The 18,314-nt window shown below is 39.5% G+C and overlaps 2 protein-coding genes across 4 annotated transcripts in view; one reads left to right on the top strand and one right to left on the bottom strand.

Annotated features, from left to right (window-relative positions):
• The window catches only part of LOC124275074 (set1/Ash2 histone methyltransferase complex subunit ASH2-like), a 105,414-nt gene that overhangs the window by 43,666 nt on the left and 43,434 nt on the right, over positions 1-18,314 (bottom strand).
• LOC124275073 (serine/arginine repetitive matrix protein 1-like) overlaps positions 1-18,314 on the top strand; it is a 49,450-nt gene that overhangs the window by 20,862 nt on the left and 10,274 nt on the right. For all 3 annotated transcript variants that reach the window (XM_046710550.1, XM_046710547.1, XM_046710549.1), the window contains exon 2: positions 10,726-12,609. In XM_046710550.1, the coding sequence (XP_046566506.1) occupies positions 11,969-12,609 (641 nt within the window). In that variant the 5' untranslated portion in view covers positions 10,726-11,968. The remainder of the gene's footprint in view (positions 1-10,725; positions 12,610-18,314) is intronic.

The raw sequence follows: 18,314 nt of genomic DNA, 5'->3' as shown, positions 1-18,314 counted from the left end.
GGGCTGATTGAGTCATTCAGCAGGCATGTGACAGAGCGGTGAGTGGGGTACAGGTCCTTTGAGGCAGGGCCATGCTGACTTCTGTAAGGTATTAAACACAGGGATCCCACTGGAGGGCTAGCATAGAGATATTCAGGTGAGCTCATGAAAGTTAACAAGGAAAATACTTGCAACAAAAATAAGGATTTGATTATTTTATGTTATGTACATTAAGTGTGTTCAAGCAGAGATTCTAGTACCATTATGTTCAGTCCAGTAAGCTTAGATACCACAAAATCACACTTAAAATGATGCTGAGAGTCAAGTTTGGAATACTGTGGGATACAAGACTTTTCATATAATCATTTTCTCTGTGTTCGTTTGCTTTACCCAAGTGATAGTACATTCATCTGACTTCACATCATAAAATATCATCACACATTATATTTCTTCAAAGAAATGTGATTCTCAATGTACCTTTTAGGAACTGGAAATATGTTTAAAACAACCTACTGACACTAGGAAAGAAATAATTTCAAACTCATTCATTGTAACTAATAGCACACTACTCATAGCGATTGGTATGTGTGATGACATCATTACACACTGAGATCATATTCTGTTTCTGTTATGGGGAAATCATGATATTCTCTTGATTCTACTTCAAGAATCACCAGATTTGTGTGATTCCTGTGACTGAAACCTGTTTATGGTGGCTATAATTTCTCTATATTGATACACATGTAGTCAGTTTTACACATTCAGAACGGCTGGTGAATTCCTGGCTCAAAATCAAGTGCAACAACAATGGACTGACATCATCATACTTGTTTCAGACTTACACATACCCTTTCTCTGTGTATCTGATCCAGATATATAACAGTAGGGGTGAAACGGAATACCACCATATTAGTAGAACAGCAGTATTTTGCCTTTGGTTCGGTATACCGTAATGCAAATCCAAAATTTGGTATTTTCGATTTTCGTACCGTCATTTTATTAACCTTTTAAAACCTTTTCTAAAATGTCTAGAAATCAAATCATTTTGTCAAATTCTTTGCTAGACGGCTGCTATTTTCCTGGAAGTAAGTTCTTATACCGAAACGGACCAAACCGTAGGCTTTGAACTGCAATACGTACCGTACCATGATAAGAGCGTACCGTTTCACCCCTATATAACAGTGTCGAACTACATGAGGGATTGATTCTTCATTGAATCAAATATAGTCTGTTAAGTCAAGAACTGTTCAAATCAAGAGGGATGACGTGTTTTATTACAAATTCTAGTTGATTTCCATATATCACATATCAAAAATGAACTGTTATCAAGTTGAATGTCACCAATCAGGGTGCGATTTTGGGGATATTTTCTCCACCACACTTAGTGCAAACTCCTCTCAACAACTGACTGCACAACAGATAAACTGGCTGCACTTCATTCTTCACAGCAAAATTTAATGTATGTAGCAAAGACTGGCTTTCTGTAGTTTACATAAAGCAGATGTATACATGGACATTGTGTAAAATGAAAGTAACACTTTTTCCAATTTCATTTTATCCTTTATACATATGAATTTGAATTGCTTGATATTCACTATCCTGTTTTATGCAAACTTCATGAACTTACTTCAGTCTGCTTATCTGTACAAGCTGAGTTTAACCTATCAATACACAATGTCCTTTTGAAAGTTGTCAAAAATTACTAAACGATTTTAACCTGCACCAGGGAAATGTTGTCAATGGGAAGTTGCACAAAAAACAACGGTGTCTCGCTCTGCTTCAACTTCATCAGGTACATTCACGTGTACCTATGTTAAGTGACATTCCAGTGATTGTTATTACACCGGAGTTTCTAACCACCTCCTAGCTATCAGGGCATACCTTAACTGTATCGGAATGAGGCTGACTGAAATACTTCATCCTGAATACACTAGAGTCCCAAAGCCTCGTTAGTATCAATCACTCAGGCACACCTCACTGGTTTGCCTGGACCGTTGATTATGCATTGATTACTATTTCACAAATGATAACAATACAAATTGAAGAAATATATTACTATTAATATAAATGTTCTGATATAAATCAGTAACATAACAACAGTATATAGATTTTATGACATTATATATGCCATTATATTCCAAGTAATATTACTATTAAGAAATATATTACTATTAACATAAATGTTCTGATATAAATCAGTAACATGACTCTATATAGATTTTATGACATTTATATATATTATTGTATGCCAGACGAATGAATAGAGAGATAGATAGATAGACAGATGGATGGATGGATGGATGGATGGATGGATGGATGGATGGATAGATAGATAGATAGATAGATAGATAGATAGATAGATACTTATTGAAGTCCAAACATAATAATATAGAGAGATACATATTATTGTAGACCAAAATAAATAATGAAATATTAACTTATAACGGACTACAAACCAAATAAGCCCATGTGTTTTCACTTACAATGACAATACCACTATTTTACCAGTATAGTACATCTTGTGTATTGACTTCGCAGTACACCTCCACATCAACATGCTGCTCAGGTAAGCCGACAGCTTCATGCATGTTCACTGACAGGGAAGGGAGGTGGTGTTTTAATTACCGTGGGTCAATCCCCGGCTAATGGGCCGAAGTAGCGGACATGAATAATGTATGAAGTGTTTTGTGGACAACTTTCACGACAGAAAACGATTACCTGCACCGACCATGCCTGGTGCCATATTGAGATGACCCTGGTCTCACTGATGAATGGTCTCAGTAGCCAGGCAGGTGACAAAAACATACAATTCTGTCCTATTAAGATTTAATTACCTAGTGTTTAACATTGTCCACTATCATACTCAAGTCCAGGACCTGTAAGCTTGCATTCCTCAACTATAAGTTTGAAACAGGGAAGGGGTGTCAGTTTCTGGGCCCTTGAGGTTGCATCGTAGTATTTGATATCCGTAAATGTTCTCCTCAATTTTAGGATTTGGACAAAGACCTTAAGACTTTCATGCTTAATTCTGAACACTAGATATACAAACTAAATGTAATAAAGGAAGGAATCAGTAAACAGTCCCAGCTTGTATAGTAAACAGCTCCACAGCCAACTGCTACACACTGTATGTGAGTATAGATTCAATGGTTTATCTGGCCACATGTTGTACCTACTCCAGCCTCCTACAGTGCATCATGGGGAATTTAGGAACAGCAGGTAAGTTGCTCCATGTAAAATGAAGTACTTCAAATGATTAGGGTTTTACCTTGATTTTCCAAACTAATGTCCACAGGACACAATAATTAATTTTAAGAGTGGTTGGGGAAATGTGAGGGTCCAATAAAGGAAATATCGTGTATCCCTTGGAAGCATCTTATTTTTAGTTTGTGTCCATTTTTTACATTTGTGTGTACTGAACTCATTTTTTGAGTCGTGTTATTTTCTGAACAAGTCTAATCGTGGCTCCCTATTCCAGCTCGGAAGGCTCCCTATCCCAGCTCCCAATCACAATTCTCCCCTCACAACTTTCCTTATCCCAACTCCCTAAGGTTCCCTCTTCCAGCTCTCAAGGCTCTTTATCCCAACTTCCAAAGCTCCCTATCCCAGCTCACAAGCCTCCCTATCCCAGCTCACAAGCCTCCCTATCCCAGCTCTCAAGGCTCCCTATCCCAGCTCACAAGCTCCCGCTCCCTATCCCAGCTCACTATCCCAGCTCACAAGCCTCCCTATCCAAGCTTTCAAGGCTCCCTATCCCAGCTCCCTATCCCAGCTCCCAGCTATCCCAGCTCCCAAGCCTCGCTATCCCAGCTCACAAGCCTCCCTATCCCAGCTCACAAGCCTCCCTATCCCAGCTTTCAAAGCTCCCTATCCCAGCTCTCAAAGCTCCCTATCCCAGCTCCCAAAGCTCCCTATCCCAGCTCACAAGCCTCCATATCCATTCCTCAAGGCTCCCTACACCAACTCTCAAGGCTCCTTGTCCCAGCTCCCAAGGCTCCCTATACCAGCTCTCCCCTGTCCAAGCTCCAAAGTCCTCACTTCCTAATCAATGGAATGAAGCATCTCTGTCCTGACAGACCACTACTTGTCTAGCAGCCCATACATCAAAGCAGGACAAAGGTAGGTGTTATTTACCTAGATCGATAGCCATGGTATAAAAGAAAGTGAATGATTGGCCAAGTTGGCTACAGTCTGTGGTCTGGCAACAGTGAGCATGTCCAGATTGTCTCGGACAAAGCAATCAATGGTAAGTCCTCAACACACACAGCCGTAAGGGAGAAAGATTTTATCACAACTACATCACTGGCAGTGTTTATCATGCCTGGACAGACAAACAATTGATCACTGGGGTAAGAAAACACACTAGCTCAGCCAGGCCCTGGACAGGCGCTGTTCTTCCCTGATGGCAGTGTGCGAAATAGTCACTGGTCCGCAAGCCCATGGCTAGTAAAAATCCAGTCGGGCCAGTAAATCTCCACAGTCACTGGCCCAACTGACTAGTGAATTTTCATGGGGTCATTTTGTAAATATATGTTTCTACAATTAAATCATGCAAGATTGTGGCCAGATAAAAAATTTCATCATAACTTAATGGTGAAATCTGAGTCTTGCCGACAATATCCTGACTATTTTTTGTAATCTTTTGTTTAGTTTCTACAATCAAATTTCGGGTTAGTGAATTGTTTTGTGGGCTAGTAACTTTCAGGCATAGCTAGCCTGACTGGCTAGCAAAATGTGGAAACTATTTCGCACACTGCCTGATGGTGCCAGATACTAAGATTAACAATCCCTAAGTCCAAAACATACTGATTATGTTTTTGGATTGGTCAGTACCAATCCATATCCATGGGTCTCACACACGTGGTAAACATGTATGATCTGCATCAGTCCAGGCTTCCAACAACATCAAACTGACAACCTTTTACTGAGATAATGTTCAAAATGGCATTAAACCCAACTCACTCACTCACTTTTCATCATGGTCACCCAAGTGTCATCTGGACACAATGAACCCATTAAGTAACCTAGCTCTCAATCCAGTCATCTAACTAAATGTATAAGGTCATAGAATGTACTGTGCCCTGAAGCCCGATGGGGACCGTGTCAACAACAACTCGTCCTGACAGTGTGGCTGCAGTAATCAATGGCTTCCTCCAAACCAGCTGAAGTGGAGCCCTCTCCAACGGACGGACAGTTCAGCCATACAAGTCCACTCCTTTATTATTCATGTAATTGACTATAAATACCACTTTTTGTCACACACTGCACTATTGATGGCCCCTGTACATTATCTCCTTGTGGCAATCTCTCATCAGACCACAGTTACACAATTGAGTTGAATTGATTGGTGGAGTATTTATCCCTCCCAGCAGGTGATCATAGCCGTTTAGTTTCACATTCAATCACTTCATCCAGTACCGTATTCAAACCCAAAAATAAATGTTTTCATACCAAAAAGAGAAGTCATTTTTGTAAGCATTATTAATACATTTCAAGTATTTTAATATAATCATTGCACAGCAGTACACAGGGATTTACAGGACACGAATTCCTGCATCCTATACGAATAAAAATTAACAGTGGACTCAACCAAATTTATTAGCGGGTCCACAGGGACTCAGAAGATGTCCAAATACTTTTTGTAATAATTCCAATCAAGTGACAATAAGTTATCACTGAGTTTGCTACTAGCTGGGTTATGGTATTATTTGCATTTTAATTACTGTAACAATGTGATGATCATGATACACAATACAATAACAGTATTAACAATAATATTTAACTGTCTGGGACCCCCATTTTGTTGTCCAGGACCCCTGAAACTTAAGAGTATAAGTCCCAGGGACCTTCAAATACAGGACTCCATGTAAATCCCTGAGTACAGATGATGGAGCATCTATGTACCATTGGTAGCCATTAGAAGTATGGCCATCCATCATCATATTTTGCAGTACTTCAATTTTTTATTTGTATTCTGTTTTAAAATAGAATTGTTAATCATAGTATTCTCAGATAAATAGCTTAAGGCAACTTGTTGTTTTGGAGACTTGTGATACAAATATCGTAGCAACCATGATTGCCTTCTCAATTGAGGCAGCTCCTACGTTCCAGTTCTCCGTTCCACCCAAACATTATATGTATGGCTGCGCATCACATGTTAGCTGACAATAATGACTTGCGTGTGACTGTACAGTTTATTCCAATTAGGTATCCACAGCGGGGCAAAGAGCTGCATTCTTGTAATAACTCCTGCATGCTTGCAATTTCGTGTAAGGAAATCTCATTAAAAGTTATCAACCAAACACATATGACAGCCATGAAAATGTTATCAATCGCTGCTACATCTTTATTGGCCCATGCCAAGATCCGCCAGAAACATCTGTTATTCTCCACTATCCATTACAGTTCCTTGTCACATTTTCAAAAGATAAAATTTGAATTTGAAATGCTGGCCACATCTCTGACATCAAGCTGGACCACTGTTTTCCATGCATAAAGGATTCCGCTGATAGTGAAAGCATGCTTATCATGCCTGTCCATAATTCTGAGTCTGGTGTACTCCAGACAAGATTCATGGCGGGTCAGACAACATCTTGCAAGATCAGCAGATACCTTCAGCCTTCCATATACAAAACCTGCATGTTTATGCTTATCTATGCCAGGGGTTGGAAACGGACATTTATCCTATAGCCCAATAGTGTATATATTTATGAGTGAGCTTGCTTTAACCCACTTTGAACAGTAAACCTGTTTCATCATAGTGTGTCATGTGGAAGGAACGGGTGACGTTATGCAGGTCTCAGACGTTTACTCTTTGGTGAAACACAACAGAAGCATGGCGCTGACACACCTAGCAACACAACAAGGCAAACCAGGAACAGAACCCACAATTATAGGTTCCTGGCCTGTCTAAGGGAGGCTATCAGGACATCAAACAGCAGAAGTCAATATGTAGCTCTGCTATTGCTGACAACAGCATTTAACAACTTTCACTCACTCAATCACTCTAGCCATTCATCAGTTAAGGCAACAAGGGATGTTACAAAACCAAAATACTAAAGAACTTGAAACTTTGGCAAGTCTTTTGTTATATCCTAAACACTGAAGGACAAACACCTGACCATAATCTTGTAAACTGCTTTTACCAGATCCATTGTTTTAATTATAAGAAATTTGACTTTTCTTGCTGATAAACCCCATGTATATCACTGAAGGATAATCATGTAGCAGAATACAGTATTGTACTGCGCCACGAGACTCATGATACAATACACTGATACTTCTCTGTCACAAGTTATACCGATGCATAATGTGAAAATGATAACAGAATCTGTTCATGACCCAGTTTATGCAGATTCTCTAGTATTCCCTGCTTGGTTATTAACAGCAGAATCTGCACAGTGCCCCAAGCTTATATGTTTATCCCCTATTCCGTCATTGCCATCCAAACTTTAAAACGATTGATTTACCTGCAGACGGGGAGAGGATATGAACTTACGAAATAGTAAGTACTGTAATGGGATACGAAATATATCACACCTACATGTATAGTATCGGGATAGTATTGGGCGGTGGGGTAGCCTAGTGGTTAAAGCGTTTGCTAGTCACGCCGAAGATCCAGGTTCAATTCCCTACATGGGTACAATGTGTGAAGCCCATTTCTGGTGGCCCCGCCGAGATATTGAAGGAATATTGCTAAAAGCGGCGTAAAACTAAACACACTTACTAGTATCAGGACAGACTCGACTGTGTGAGCAAGTTCTCACTCATGACAATATACATTTTGCCATGTCACTGAATCAGTGAGATAATCATGCCATGTGACAAGAAAACCCCACATCTCCACAATTATAATAATTAGTGCCACTTCCCCGAAAATGTCCGTCTGCTGCACCCAGGAAGTGGAGGACATGTATTGCCTTGTCATCAAGGAAGGAAATGTGCATTATTGAAAGTATGCAGCATGCAGTCATACGTCTTCCATTGCACTGGTGGTACAGCTATAGAATAGCAATACTGTACTACTAATCAAAGGTTTAGACTCACTAGTGTAAATATAGCCACTTCAGTCAACGGTTCTAAACTAGATTTTGCAAAATATTCCATACTGTTTAAAGGTACTGTTTACACATGAACTAATAAATAATAAAATAATGCTACTTCTATTCCTGCCTTAATTGAGTGAGTGAGTTTAGTTTTACGCCACACTATATTCCAGCTATATGGCGGGGTTTGTAAATATTCAAATCTGGACCAGACAATACAGTGATCAACATCATGAGCATCGTTCTACACAGTTGGGTTATGACATGTGTCAGCCAAGTCAGTGAGCCTGACCACCTGATCACATTAGTAACCTCTTACCCTGCCTTAATTGAGACAATAGGTATCCAAAAAGCAACATGTTTGTACAGTAAGCTTTAGTTATAATGAATTCAATGGGATCGCTGATTGTAGAATGTATAACCGTAGCTCATTATTTAGTCACAGAGACCAAATAACTTCTGCATTATATCTGTTAGCTCGTTATAAGTGTGTTTACTGTAGTTTCAACAATAACCTCTGATTAGTGTTCTTGGTCACTGGGGGCGGTGGGCTAGCCTAGTGGTTAAAGCGTTGGCTCGTCACGCCGAAGACCCGGGTTCGATTCCCCACATGGGTAAAATGTGTGAAGCCTATTTCAGGTGTGATATTGCTGGAATATTGCTAAAAGCGGCTAGCTAGCTCAGAATAGCGGATGTGATTTCAATACTGTTTCTGTTTGGGAAGAAAACATTGTAGTCGACTGCCTACACTTCAGACATCTTTTCCAGTCGATTTTGTTAGATTATTAATTAATATCAGCAATGTTTCAGCTACTTCTAGTATGTGTGAAGCCTATTTCTGGTGTCCCCTGCCATGATATTGCTGGAATATTGCTAAAAGCGGCGTAAAACTAAACTCAGTCAGTCAGTCAGTCTTGGTCACTAGTCACACATACTTCAAAACCATTTCATTTGCAAATGAGAAATAGGTAGGGTTACAGTAAACATGAAAGTTTTTCTTTCATTTTTTATCTCAACAGTCAAGACTGAGGCCATTGCCACTTGCTACAGATTTAATCTGCTGCTTCTCCATCAATTACAAACTCTGGTCCCAATCCTGTTGACTTATCCAAGATGGATTATTTTACAGTGGACCTGTAATAACATAGACATGATAACAAGGAGGCATGGATGGAATGAGCCACCGCCAAACTGAAGAGTGTAGTTGCCATGGAAATGGTGAAACCATCATAGAGGAATTCCAACACTTTCCACAGAATGAAGGCCAGGCCATTTCCTCATCAATAGATTCCATCACTGCTGACAGCCCATCATAATCATATCTTGGTCTCATGTCATTCAGTGACACAGTACCTCAATTATAGCAATTATGTCCTGAACACCATTTACTACCATTAATAACTGGTTTTAAAAATTTATAAATTCTTTGAGAAAAATATATATGAAAATTTACAAAATCTTGGATTCAGAATTTCTGAATTTTACTTGAACCTTAACCCATTGGCAAATACAGCATCAAGAGGAAATATATCCTGTCTCTACTTCCTGTATTTGGTAATAATACATTATTATAAGTTCAATTCTCCAAGAATACCAGTTCCTTGTTAACATGAGGGAAATCCCCAGAATCTGCTAACACAGTCCTCAGTATTGTTCCAGTGGAACATCTGCCATGACCATACACACTCCATCTGCAGAGTTGTAGAAAGGTGTCAGGTTGGTGTATCTGGGAGCGTGCCACTCCTTGGTGTCATATTGCTCCATTCACTGCAATTCCTGATGTGTGGGGTTCAGTACTAGAGACCTGGCATCTGTCCTACCATACAGATAAGTGCTGAGTCCCATTCTACAACACTGGGCTGCCTCATCCCTGGGCTGCATAACATAGGTATGACTTCACACTAGGCTGGCCAGCATGAGGGTTTGCTTGTTCATTTTTGACAGGAACTTCTTGATTCTAAATCTTTAAAATTGTGAGCTTCCATGGCACTGATGATGATGATGATGATGATGATGATGATGATGATGATGATGATGATGACTGACAAACTTTATGGAAATCAACTTCCTTTATTTCATGAGTACGATGTTTTGACATCAGTACAAGGATTTGTATCAAAATTATTGTAGAATGAGCCACACCCAGTGACTAATAGTCTATCATCTGAGAGATTAATTTCGACTAATACTCCACTATCTACCCTTGTAGCAGATCCTTGTCCAAGTAAGTGCCTGATATGCTATGGTGTATAGGAGAGATAAGCTGTGATGGTGTATGAGAGCAATACTAAAGCCCAAATAAGCCAAATGACAAAGGACAGAACCCATGTTTAGTGTTAGCTAAAAGTTAAACAAATACGAAATGGTTATTCTATGGTGATGTATCTGATACGGGTCATAGTTGTGCTTTGGACCGGCAGTGATTCTGCAAACGTTTTCAGCTTTGTAACATTTTGATAGTACTTGTATTCTTTAGTCGATTCCAGTTTCCAAGTGTCCACTTTCTTTTGCCAAGCAGTTTACATTGATATATATTATGCTATTATTCATCAAATACAGGAAATACTTGTATTTGCATCACATATCTATCAAGACTACATCCTGTTGCATTATACCAGCAACAATAACGCCCACACATAATGAGTGAGTTCACATCCGAAGATCTTGATCATATTCCTAATGTGCTGTATTTTGTTGACAGGTAGATGACACGAGACGGCACGGTGTTGCCAGCCAGCCGGAGATGACAAGACCAGTTACAATAGTGCACACTAATGGCATGAGCCGAGAACTGCATCCCCAGAGGAAGGTTACATAACAGAACAGAAGTGATTAGACAGAATAGGGAGGACCAATTTTCCCAGGAAACAATTTGCACTTTTCAAAGAAAACCTTTCAGAAAAAGTGTGTTGTGATGTGAAAACTATTTGTATAAGTTTTAAAGGGAACAATGGTCGATACATAACTTCTGTTCACATGGAAATATTACAGTTATAAAAAAACTGTGCCTTTCGGACTCAGCTCCTGTCTTAAGTTTAATCTGTGAACAGCGTTTTTCTTTAAGTTGCGAACTGAGACTTCAGGCGAGTCACTCTCATCATTACCAAGGAATTAGAAGCTGAGGTGTGTGTGTATTTGTTGCATTGTTTAATTGATCTGCCGGCTGCATCAGCAAACACGCGTCTAGACACTGCTTCTCTTGCTGTTGAACCCTCAAAACAAGAGCAGACGGACAATTCATATCTGATTTTCATCTTCTACAGAGCACCAGAGACTCTTTCTCTCAACATGACTGAACTTGAAGCTCTGGTAAATAATTAACCTGCATATTTCTTACAAAAGAATTCAAAAGGATTCAAAAGGATTCAGTTTTGTGCACTACAGCTGAGTGATTAATCCAACTATATCAGGTTTATCTTATTCTCCGTCAATTCTCTCCAAAACCCAGTGTGACTGTAAGTAAATATCTTGGTGTAGATTATTTACAAAGTGATCCCGGAAATCACAAGTGAAGTGAGAACAAATGCCACCCCACACCTGAATTATTTGGCATCTGCTTACACTAGTGTCCAACTCTGTGATATATCTGACCATATGTCAGTGATATACCCTGGCCAGAGCGGCAGCCAGGAGGTCAGTAATTAAACAACATGGAGATTACTCCAGTGAGTGTCTGCCTGTGCGAGGAGGATGGGGACCAAGTGTGTATACAGTGAGACACATCTGACCCTGCTCTGTGGCCTCCTCCTCGTCAGCCAGGAGAGTAAACCAATGTTATATGCACCTGACCACATTCTTAACTCAGTGCACAACTTCATTATTTGCCTCGCGCTCATGTGAGCGTTCCTGCTTGTGGAATAGTGAAAATTGGCGAGAGTTCAAACCTGCCGATCATGTAGCGGCAATCATCACTACTTCCTGTAAAGTTACGTCTGCCAGATAAAATGACCTGGATACCTATACACCTATGCTTGCTCCTGGTAGCTTGTTATTCCTCCCTAGCTGTTGCCTTCACTCTGAAGCAAGATGTAGAGGCAGACGGACAGACACAAGGTGCGAGGGGGCTCCATAGGATAAGGAGCAGCGACCATGAAGAGAAGAGGCTTCCTATAGTACAGGATAATGACTCACAACACAGGCAGGCTGCCCATAATCAACAAACTTCACAACAAGTCCACAACAGGGAAGTTAAATCCAAACATAGACTCCGGTCTGATTGGGACTTCACTCCCACTGACTACAGGGAAGACAAGTTCGAAAACAGCCGGAGGGTTTTAAGAGCTGAAAATTCTATATATCAAGATGAAGAAAATGAAATAGGGCATTCTGAAGCTTTGTCCCAGGACGTCCAGCGAAGTGATATCTTGTCTAGTGTACCTAAGATGGTGGTTGTAGTCTCTACCACAGTAGCAGCTTTCTTTGGTATGTGTGTGATGGCAGCCATATTTCAGTGTTGCTGTCGTAAGAAGCGCACAACATCAGAGTCAGAGGATGCAGATGCTATAAAAACTGAGAAAGAAGAAAAACAGAAGTCTAAAACTCCCTCCCCGGAAAAGGATACCCCAAAACCTGAGGAGTTGGAAGAGTAAGTATCAACAACCTTAACGTTATTTGTACAAACATCTTTATAACATATTTACCCGGTTTTCGTCAAGCTGGCTATCTAAGATAAGACACACTTTTATCATGTCAATAATCAGGAAACATTTACCACACAAACTACAGGGACCTTACACTAAACAAATATTCAGATTAATATTTTTTATGAAAAAGCCTTTCAGTATATTCTTCATGAAAAATCTTTCAAGTAATTCCTTGAGCAATAGAGAAATATATATATATATTTGTTTCATCTTGGAAAATCTGAAAAACTAAATGTTTCAGAAAATATCCTAAACAACTAACAACATATTTGGTCATATAAAGTGTACACAAAAGTAAATGAGAATCTTTGCCATTATTGCAGTGTTTACATATTTCCTAAACCCATTTGGCTTGAGCATAATATGTGTATTTCGTGGTCTGTCTGGCAGTGTCTGCCATAACAACATGGAGAAACTGCATGAGCCATAAAATCAGTGAAGCATTATACTGGTGCACCTCTCCAGCCTTCATAATATGCTGTTACCGACACAACACAATACAGCCTATTGTTGTTGCCAGCTCAACACAATACAGCCAGGTCCGATTAAGTAATAAGAGATTTCTGATATTATATCACAGGAAAATCTTTCACCACTGCCAAGAACCTGTTCATGAGCAGTGAGTTACAGCTTAGAACTGCCAGTGTAGATAACAGTGGTTATACACAATAGTTCTTATCAAGTTACCTGCTCCTAATAGGAGCCAGGTACCCCACACAGGAGCTATGTTGTCATAGACAAACGGAGACCGTGAACTGCGCAAGGCAAATACAGCAGAAGCATGTTTAAAAGAAAGGTCAAGGTTATTAACACAAGTGACAGGAACTAAAGATTTAGGGTTCCCCAAGGTCACAGTGTACCTACAAACTCAACATTTCCCGAAATTTTGAGTAATTTGAGTTTTAACACTGAAAGAGCATGGGCGTAATTCACAAAAGCATTACAATAACATGTTTGTTTCAAGTCAGTCATGGGCTAGTGATCCAGCAATAAATCATGTCTGGCTGAATTTTTCCTGACATTAATTTGAGTCTTTATTATGACAATCTTCTTATCAATGATGATATTCAGTTTATATCCTGGTGAAGCTGATTGATACGTTCCTGCATTCCTCATTTGACATTCCTCCATCAGTTCCTGATAAGCCTCAAAGCAGGAGCTAATATTGACTCCAGGGGAACGTATTTTAATGCTTTCAGCTCATAATATGAAAGGTATTTGTGGAATATGTTCTAAAAATACAAGCTGAATACACTAGAACGCTGCCGTAGTGTGGGCTGTCTTGGTGAAACAGGGCCCAGGTATACTGAATGACGAGCTGGGCTCACGTAACAAACAACTAAATCGCAGTAATTCTGATCAACCTACAAATCTGACACATAACATACAGTGATGGAAGCGCAGTTGTTTCAATAAGCCTTAAGGCACTTTTACAGATCTAGGTGTGCCTTTTGGGATTCCATTTAATGAAAACAAGATATATGTTTATAAAGTGAGTTGATATTTTTTTCCTTTTCTATGTGGTTGTTCAGAATAATATAAAATTTTGAACCACTTTCTTTCACAAACGAAAAGTATTTCTAGATATAACTCTAAGGTGCTGTGAACATGCTTTAAATGTGTCATGATATTTTTAACTGTGGAACTGGCACTTTAATACCGAGAACTTTCAACCCTGAAATGAATATGAAAACAAGAACATTTAAAATGTATCAAGAATCACACATGCTTGAGGCTATGTTTGAAAGTGACTCTCTGACCACTGTAATTTACAAATGTTGCATTCAACCAATCCACAATTCATTTCAGACATGTTATTATAACATTATCATGTTTCCAGAGAAACAGATTTGTCCTTACTGCTTCTCACTAGCCTCAGACTACAGGCTAGTGGTCGTGTTGAACCCTATCGCATATTTGTGTCGTCAAGTTGCCTTTGCAGGGTATTTCTATGTCAATAATTGCTTTGGGAAAATTATTACCACTGCACAGTTAACTCACTCATGTCTTTCACAGCATTAATTAAGAACATGCTATCTGTCACGAAGGACACACTCTAGAGATACTAAGCGTACAGCAATACCACATACCTTAGCAAAAAGCTCTTACCAATGTAAAATACTCTTTGCAAAATTTATAACATCCCATTCATAATGGTGGTATATATATACAGAGACATTGGACTGAAATTCTAAACATGAGAATTCCTTAAAAGTTTTAGAAAATCAAGGGGTGTCTATGGGATCTTGATCTTCTGTCTGAATTTAAGGACCTGCTGCTGTGATCTTCACAATATGACAGTGTGATCTTCTAGTATGTCTAAAGTCAACTACTCCTGACGTGTGTGATGGCATGTGTGTTATCAGATATGTGAGCTTTCACATCTTTGTGCCTGGTTGTCTGGTATACAGTGACCGTTTGACCTGAAAGCAGTTTTTCACAGTCCTGAAGTTTAGACACCTGTGGTGATGACTGCCATCTTTAACTCATCATTCTAAAACATAGCATCACAACCTACAGCATAGTTAGTGTATTCATTCATATTTACATAAACATCTGTTTTGTTTCCCTGCATGTTCATTACGCAGTGTTATCCTACATATGGTGTTATCCAACATGTGGTGTTATCCTTTATGTGCAATATGTGGTGTTATCCTATATGCAATATGTGGTGTTATCCTATATGCAATATGTGGTGTTATCCTACACATGCAATTTGTGTTTTTATCCTACGTGAGCAACATGTGGTATTAGCCTAACCTTATGCTCCAAGGCTGTACTTAATGCTAAGCCCATGGATGTATAGTATTTCTATCCTTTAGGGAAGCAAGTTTAAATAAGCAGACTAAGGACACCAGTCTGTTAGGGGGACAATGTGTTATTTTCAGTTAAATGTTTTAGAAATTATCATTTAAACTATCAATTATTACTTCAGACACTTGCGCAAGTATAACCGACTCATCTGTCCTGGCACTTTCAGCCACACCACCCCATCCACACCCCAAGTCTTGCCCCCCTCCCCTCACACAATTTCACAATTTCACAGGCAAGTCTTGCCCCAGCCCTCAACACATTTTACAGGCATGTTCAGCCCCAACACAACGGAATGTTCAGCCCCAACACACAGGAATGTTCAGCACCACCACACCATCCACACCCCAAGTCTTTCCCCCCTTCCCTCACACAATTTCACAGGCATGTTCAGCCCCAACACACAGGCATGTTCAGCCCCAGGGGACTTAGCCCTGTAAACCTGGACATCAAAGTGACAGTATTTAGCAGGAAATACATCACACACTCAGTCATGTCTCTTCTCACTTCTAAAAAATTTCTTTCATTTCTCCACACTGATGACCCTGATGACTACCTCCAAGAGTATATCTGTTATGTGGATTTGAATTTTAAGGATCTAAGGACATCCACTTATGGATGACAAGGACTGGAAAGTAAACTGTAGAGATCCCAGACAAAAACAAAAATTAAAAGGTTGCATCTTAGTTTACTAAGACTGCACTTGAGGTCACCGTAAACACAATCAGATGCATGATGTTAAAACACTCATGCAACACCTTGCCCAGGTTCTATGGGGTAAATAGGTCTGACCTGAATGTCATACTGCAGTAACATTTGCAATGACACAATGTCAGTTTTGACAACATGCCTGATATCCGTCAGCATGCCAACACACACCCAGGTATCGTGTCATCACAAACTCATATCCATGGTAGCAGATCCTTTCCATTACCAGTGGCCTAGTTCTGTAAGCTAAGCAGACAATTGTTCGTTTGTTCGGAAGTCCAACAATCCAAGAAATTGGCCCAACAGTGACATGACAAACATACGGAGTATGTGATGAGGCCTGAATTGATTTCCTCCACATCGCTATTTGTCAGTGACCACACATGATCCCAGAAGATCCAACACTGTCACTTGTCCAGTCTTGGTCACCAGCAAGATAGAGGTCATTGACTGCTGGACTGCACTACGCGTGACATGATTTATAAACAAATTTCACCCGCTGTTACTCTCTGAAACAATCATAACTTACATGGAACACAGATCTGAGGTGAAATATATTCATGGGATCATAAAGAATATTTCTTCGAGTGGTACTTCAGAAGCTGTCAAGGAAGAAAGAATAGACTAATTGGGTGCAACTTTTGCATTCTGTTTATGTGACATTTTTAACCAAGTTGTCGATCACTTGCTTCATACAAGCATGTACTGAAATACTGCAGTGAAAAAAGCATTTGGTTCCAATTACCTGACCAACCCTGTGAAATACTTCCGACCCTAAGTATTGACCCTAAAGTCAAACATGTCTTTAGGGAATTCAACTCCTTTTCTTGAACACTTATGTAAAGTTCTAATATCATTACTCATTACAAAACTACTTTAACATGGGACATGCTGGGGAAGAGTGTATTAATGTCACATCTTTGTCCTGCTACAGCCCCTTGTTCTATAACCATCATCCACTCGTTTCATATGTATATTGCTGGTTTATTTAGAGAATCAGAAATTTACAATTTTGTGACTGCGAGTCAGTATTTACAACAATGATTTAGATTCACTTTTGTAATACAGAAAGCATTAGATGATAAACATAAATCATCACTTAAGGTTCTGCACCCACAAAATGAAAGTGGTCATAATATATTTTTATTTATCTATCTTTTTTATTTATCTTATTTTATTATTGGATATTTATATAGCGGACATAGCCACGCACCAGTGCATGCTCAAGGTAGTGGTATTTTTTCCCTTGATCATTGGATGTCAATCTCAATGGCACATCTTATTATCAATCTCAACTCCCTGGGGAGCATACAACTCCTGCTGCCACAAGGAGCATCGAGTTATTGCAGCTTTCTCTTTATCTACCATAAACTATCTCTACAAAGAAGAGCATGCCAAATCCACCATCACAAGACACTAAATCACATGCTTCCATCAACACCTGTTTCACTGCCACAGTTGGCTGGAATGTGTGTTGTCATACAGATCCTGAAAAATGCACCCAATACAGCCCATGCAAGTCTAAATATGTGGCAAGTCTTGATTACCAGTTTCAGGGGATGCTTTTTGTTTTATTTCATAATTATAATGGAGGAACTGTTTTTTCTGTAAAATATGTTCATTTCAGAAACTAGCTGTTAGTCTCGCCAGATCCAAATGTGACATCAATTTTTAACTGAAATGTACACTATTTCATGTGACAGAACAGCTGTTTCGTTTTCTGACACATTCCTGACAGAAACATGCATGTTTTATGATCTATCAGTGGCAGAACTTTCTGTGAAAATGAAAAAAACTGATATGATAGTCACAGAACATAAAACTCTCCCCCCTTGATACAAAATGATGGCCTTAAGTCTTACCACAATAATCAATTATTCTGATTGGCAAAGAAGGCTTTTTCACACACCATCAAATACATAGCACCAAACAAGGTTCTCTATGGGGATGCAACACATATTATCTGTTCAAAGTGAATGGCAAATGCAAACTACTATATGACAGGGGGGTGGGTGTTGCAGGCTTTTCTTTCTCCACACCATCGCCATGTCAGCAAGACATGAAAGGCAGTATGTATTTGAAGTTGCTATCTAAGCCGAGACTGATGTGACCGTCGCTTGCTACTAGA

Source organism: Haliotis rubra, unplaced genomic scaffold (assembly GCF_003918875.1).
Source record: "Haliotis rubra isolate DU_JTF1 unplaced genomic scaffold, ASM391887v1 Scf198, whole genome shotgun sequence".
Lineage (NCBI taxonomy): Eukaryota > Metazoa > Mollusca > Gastropoda > Lepetellida > Haliotidae > Haliotis > Haliotis rubra.
The sequence above is the reverse complement of the archived record's forward strand: the minus strand, read 5'-3'. Positions and strand labels throughout refer to the sequence as shown.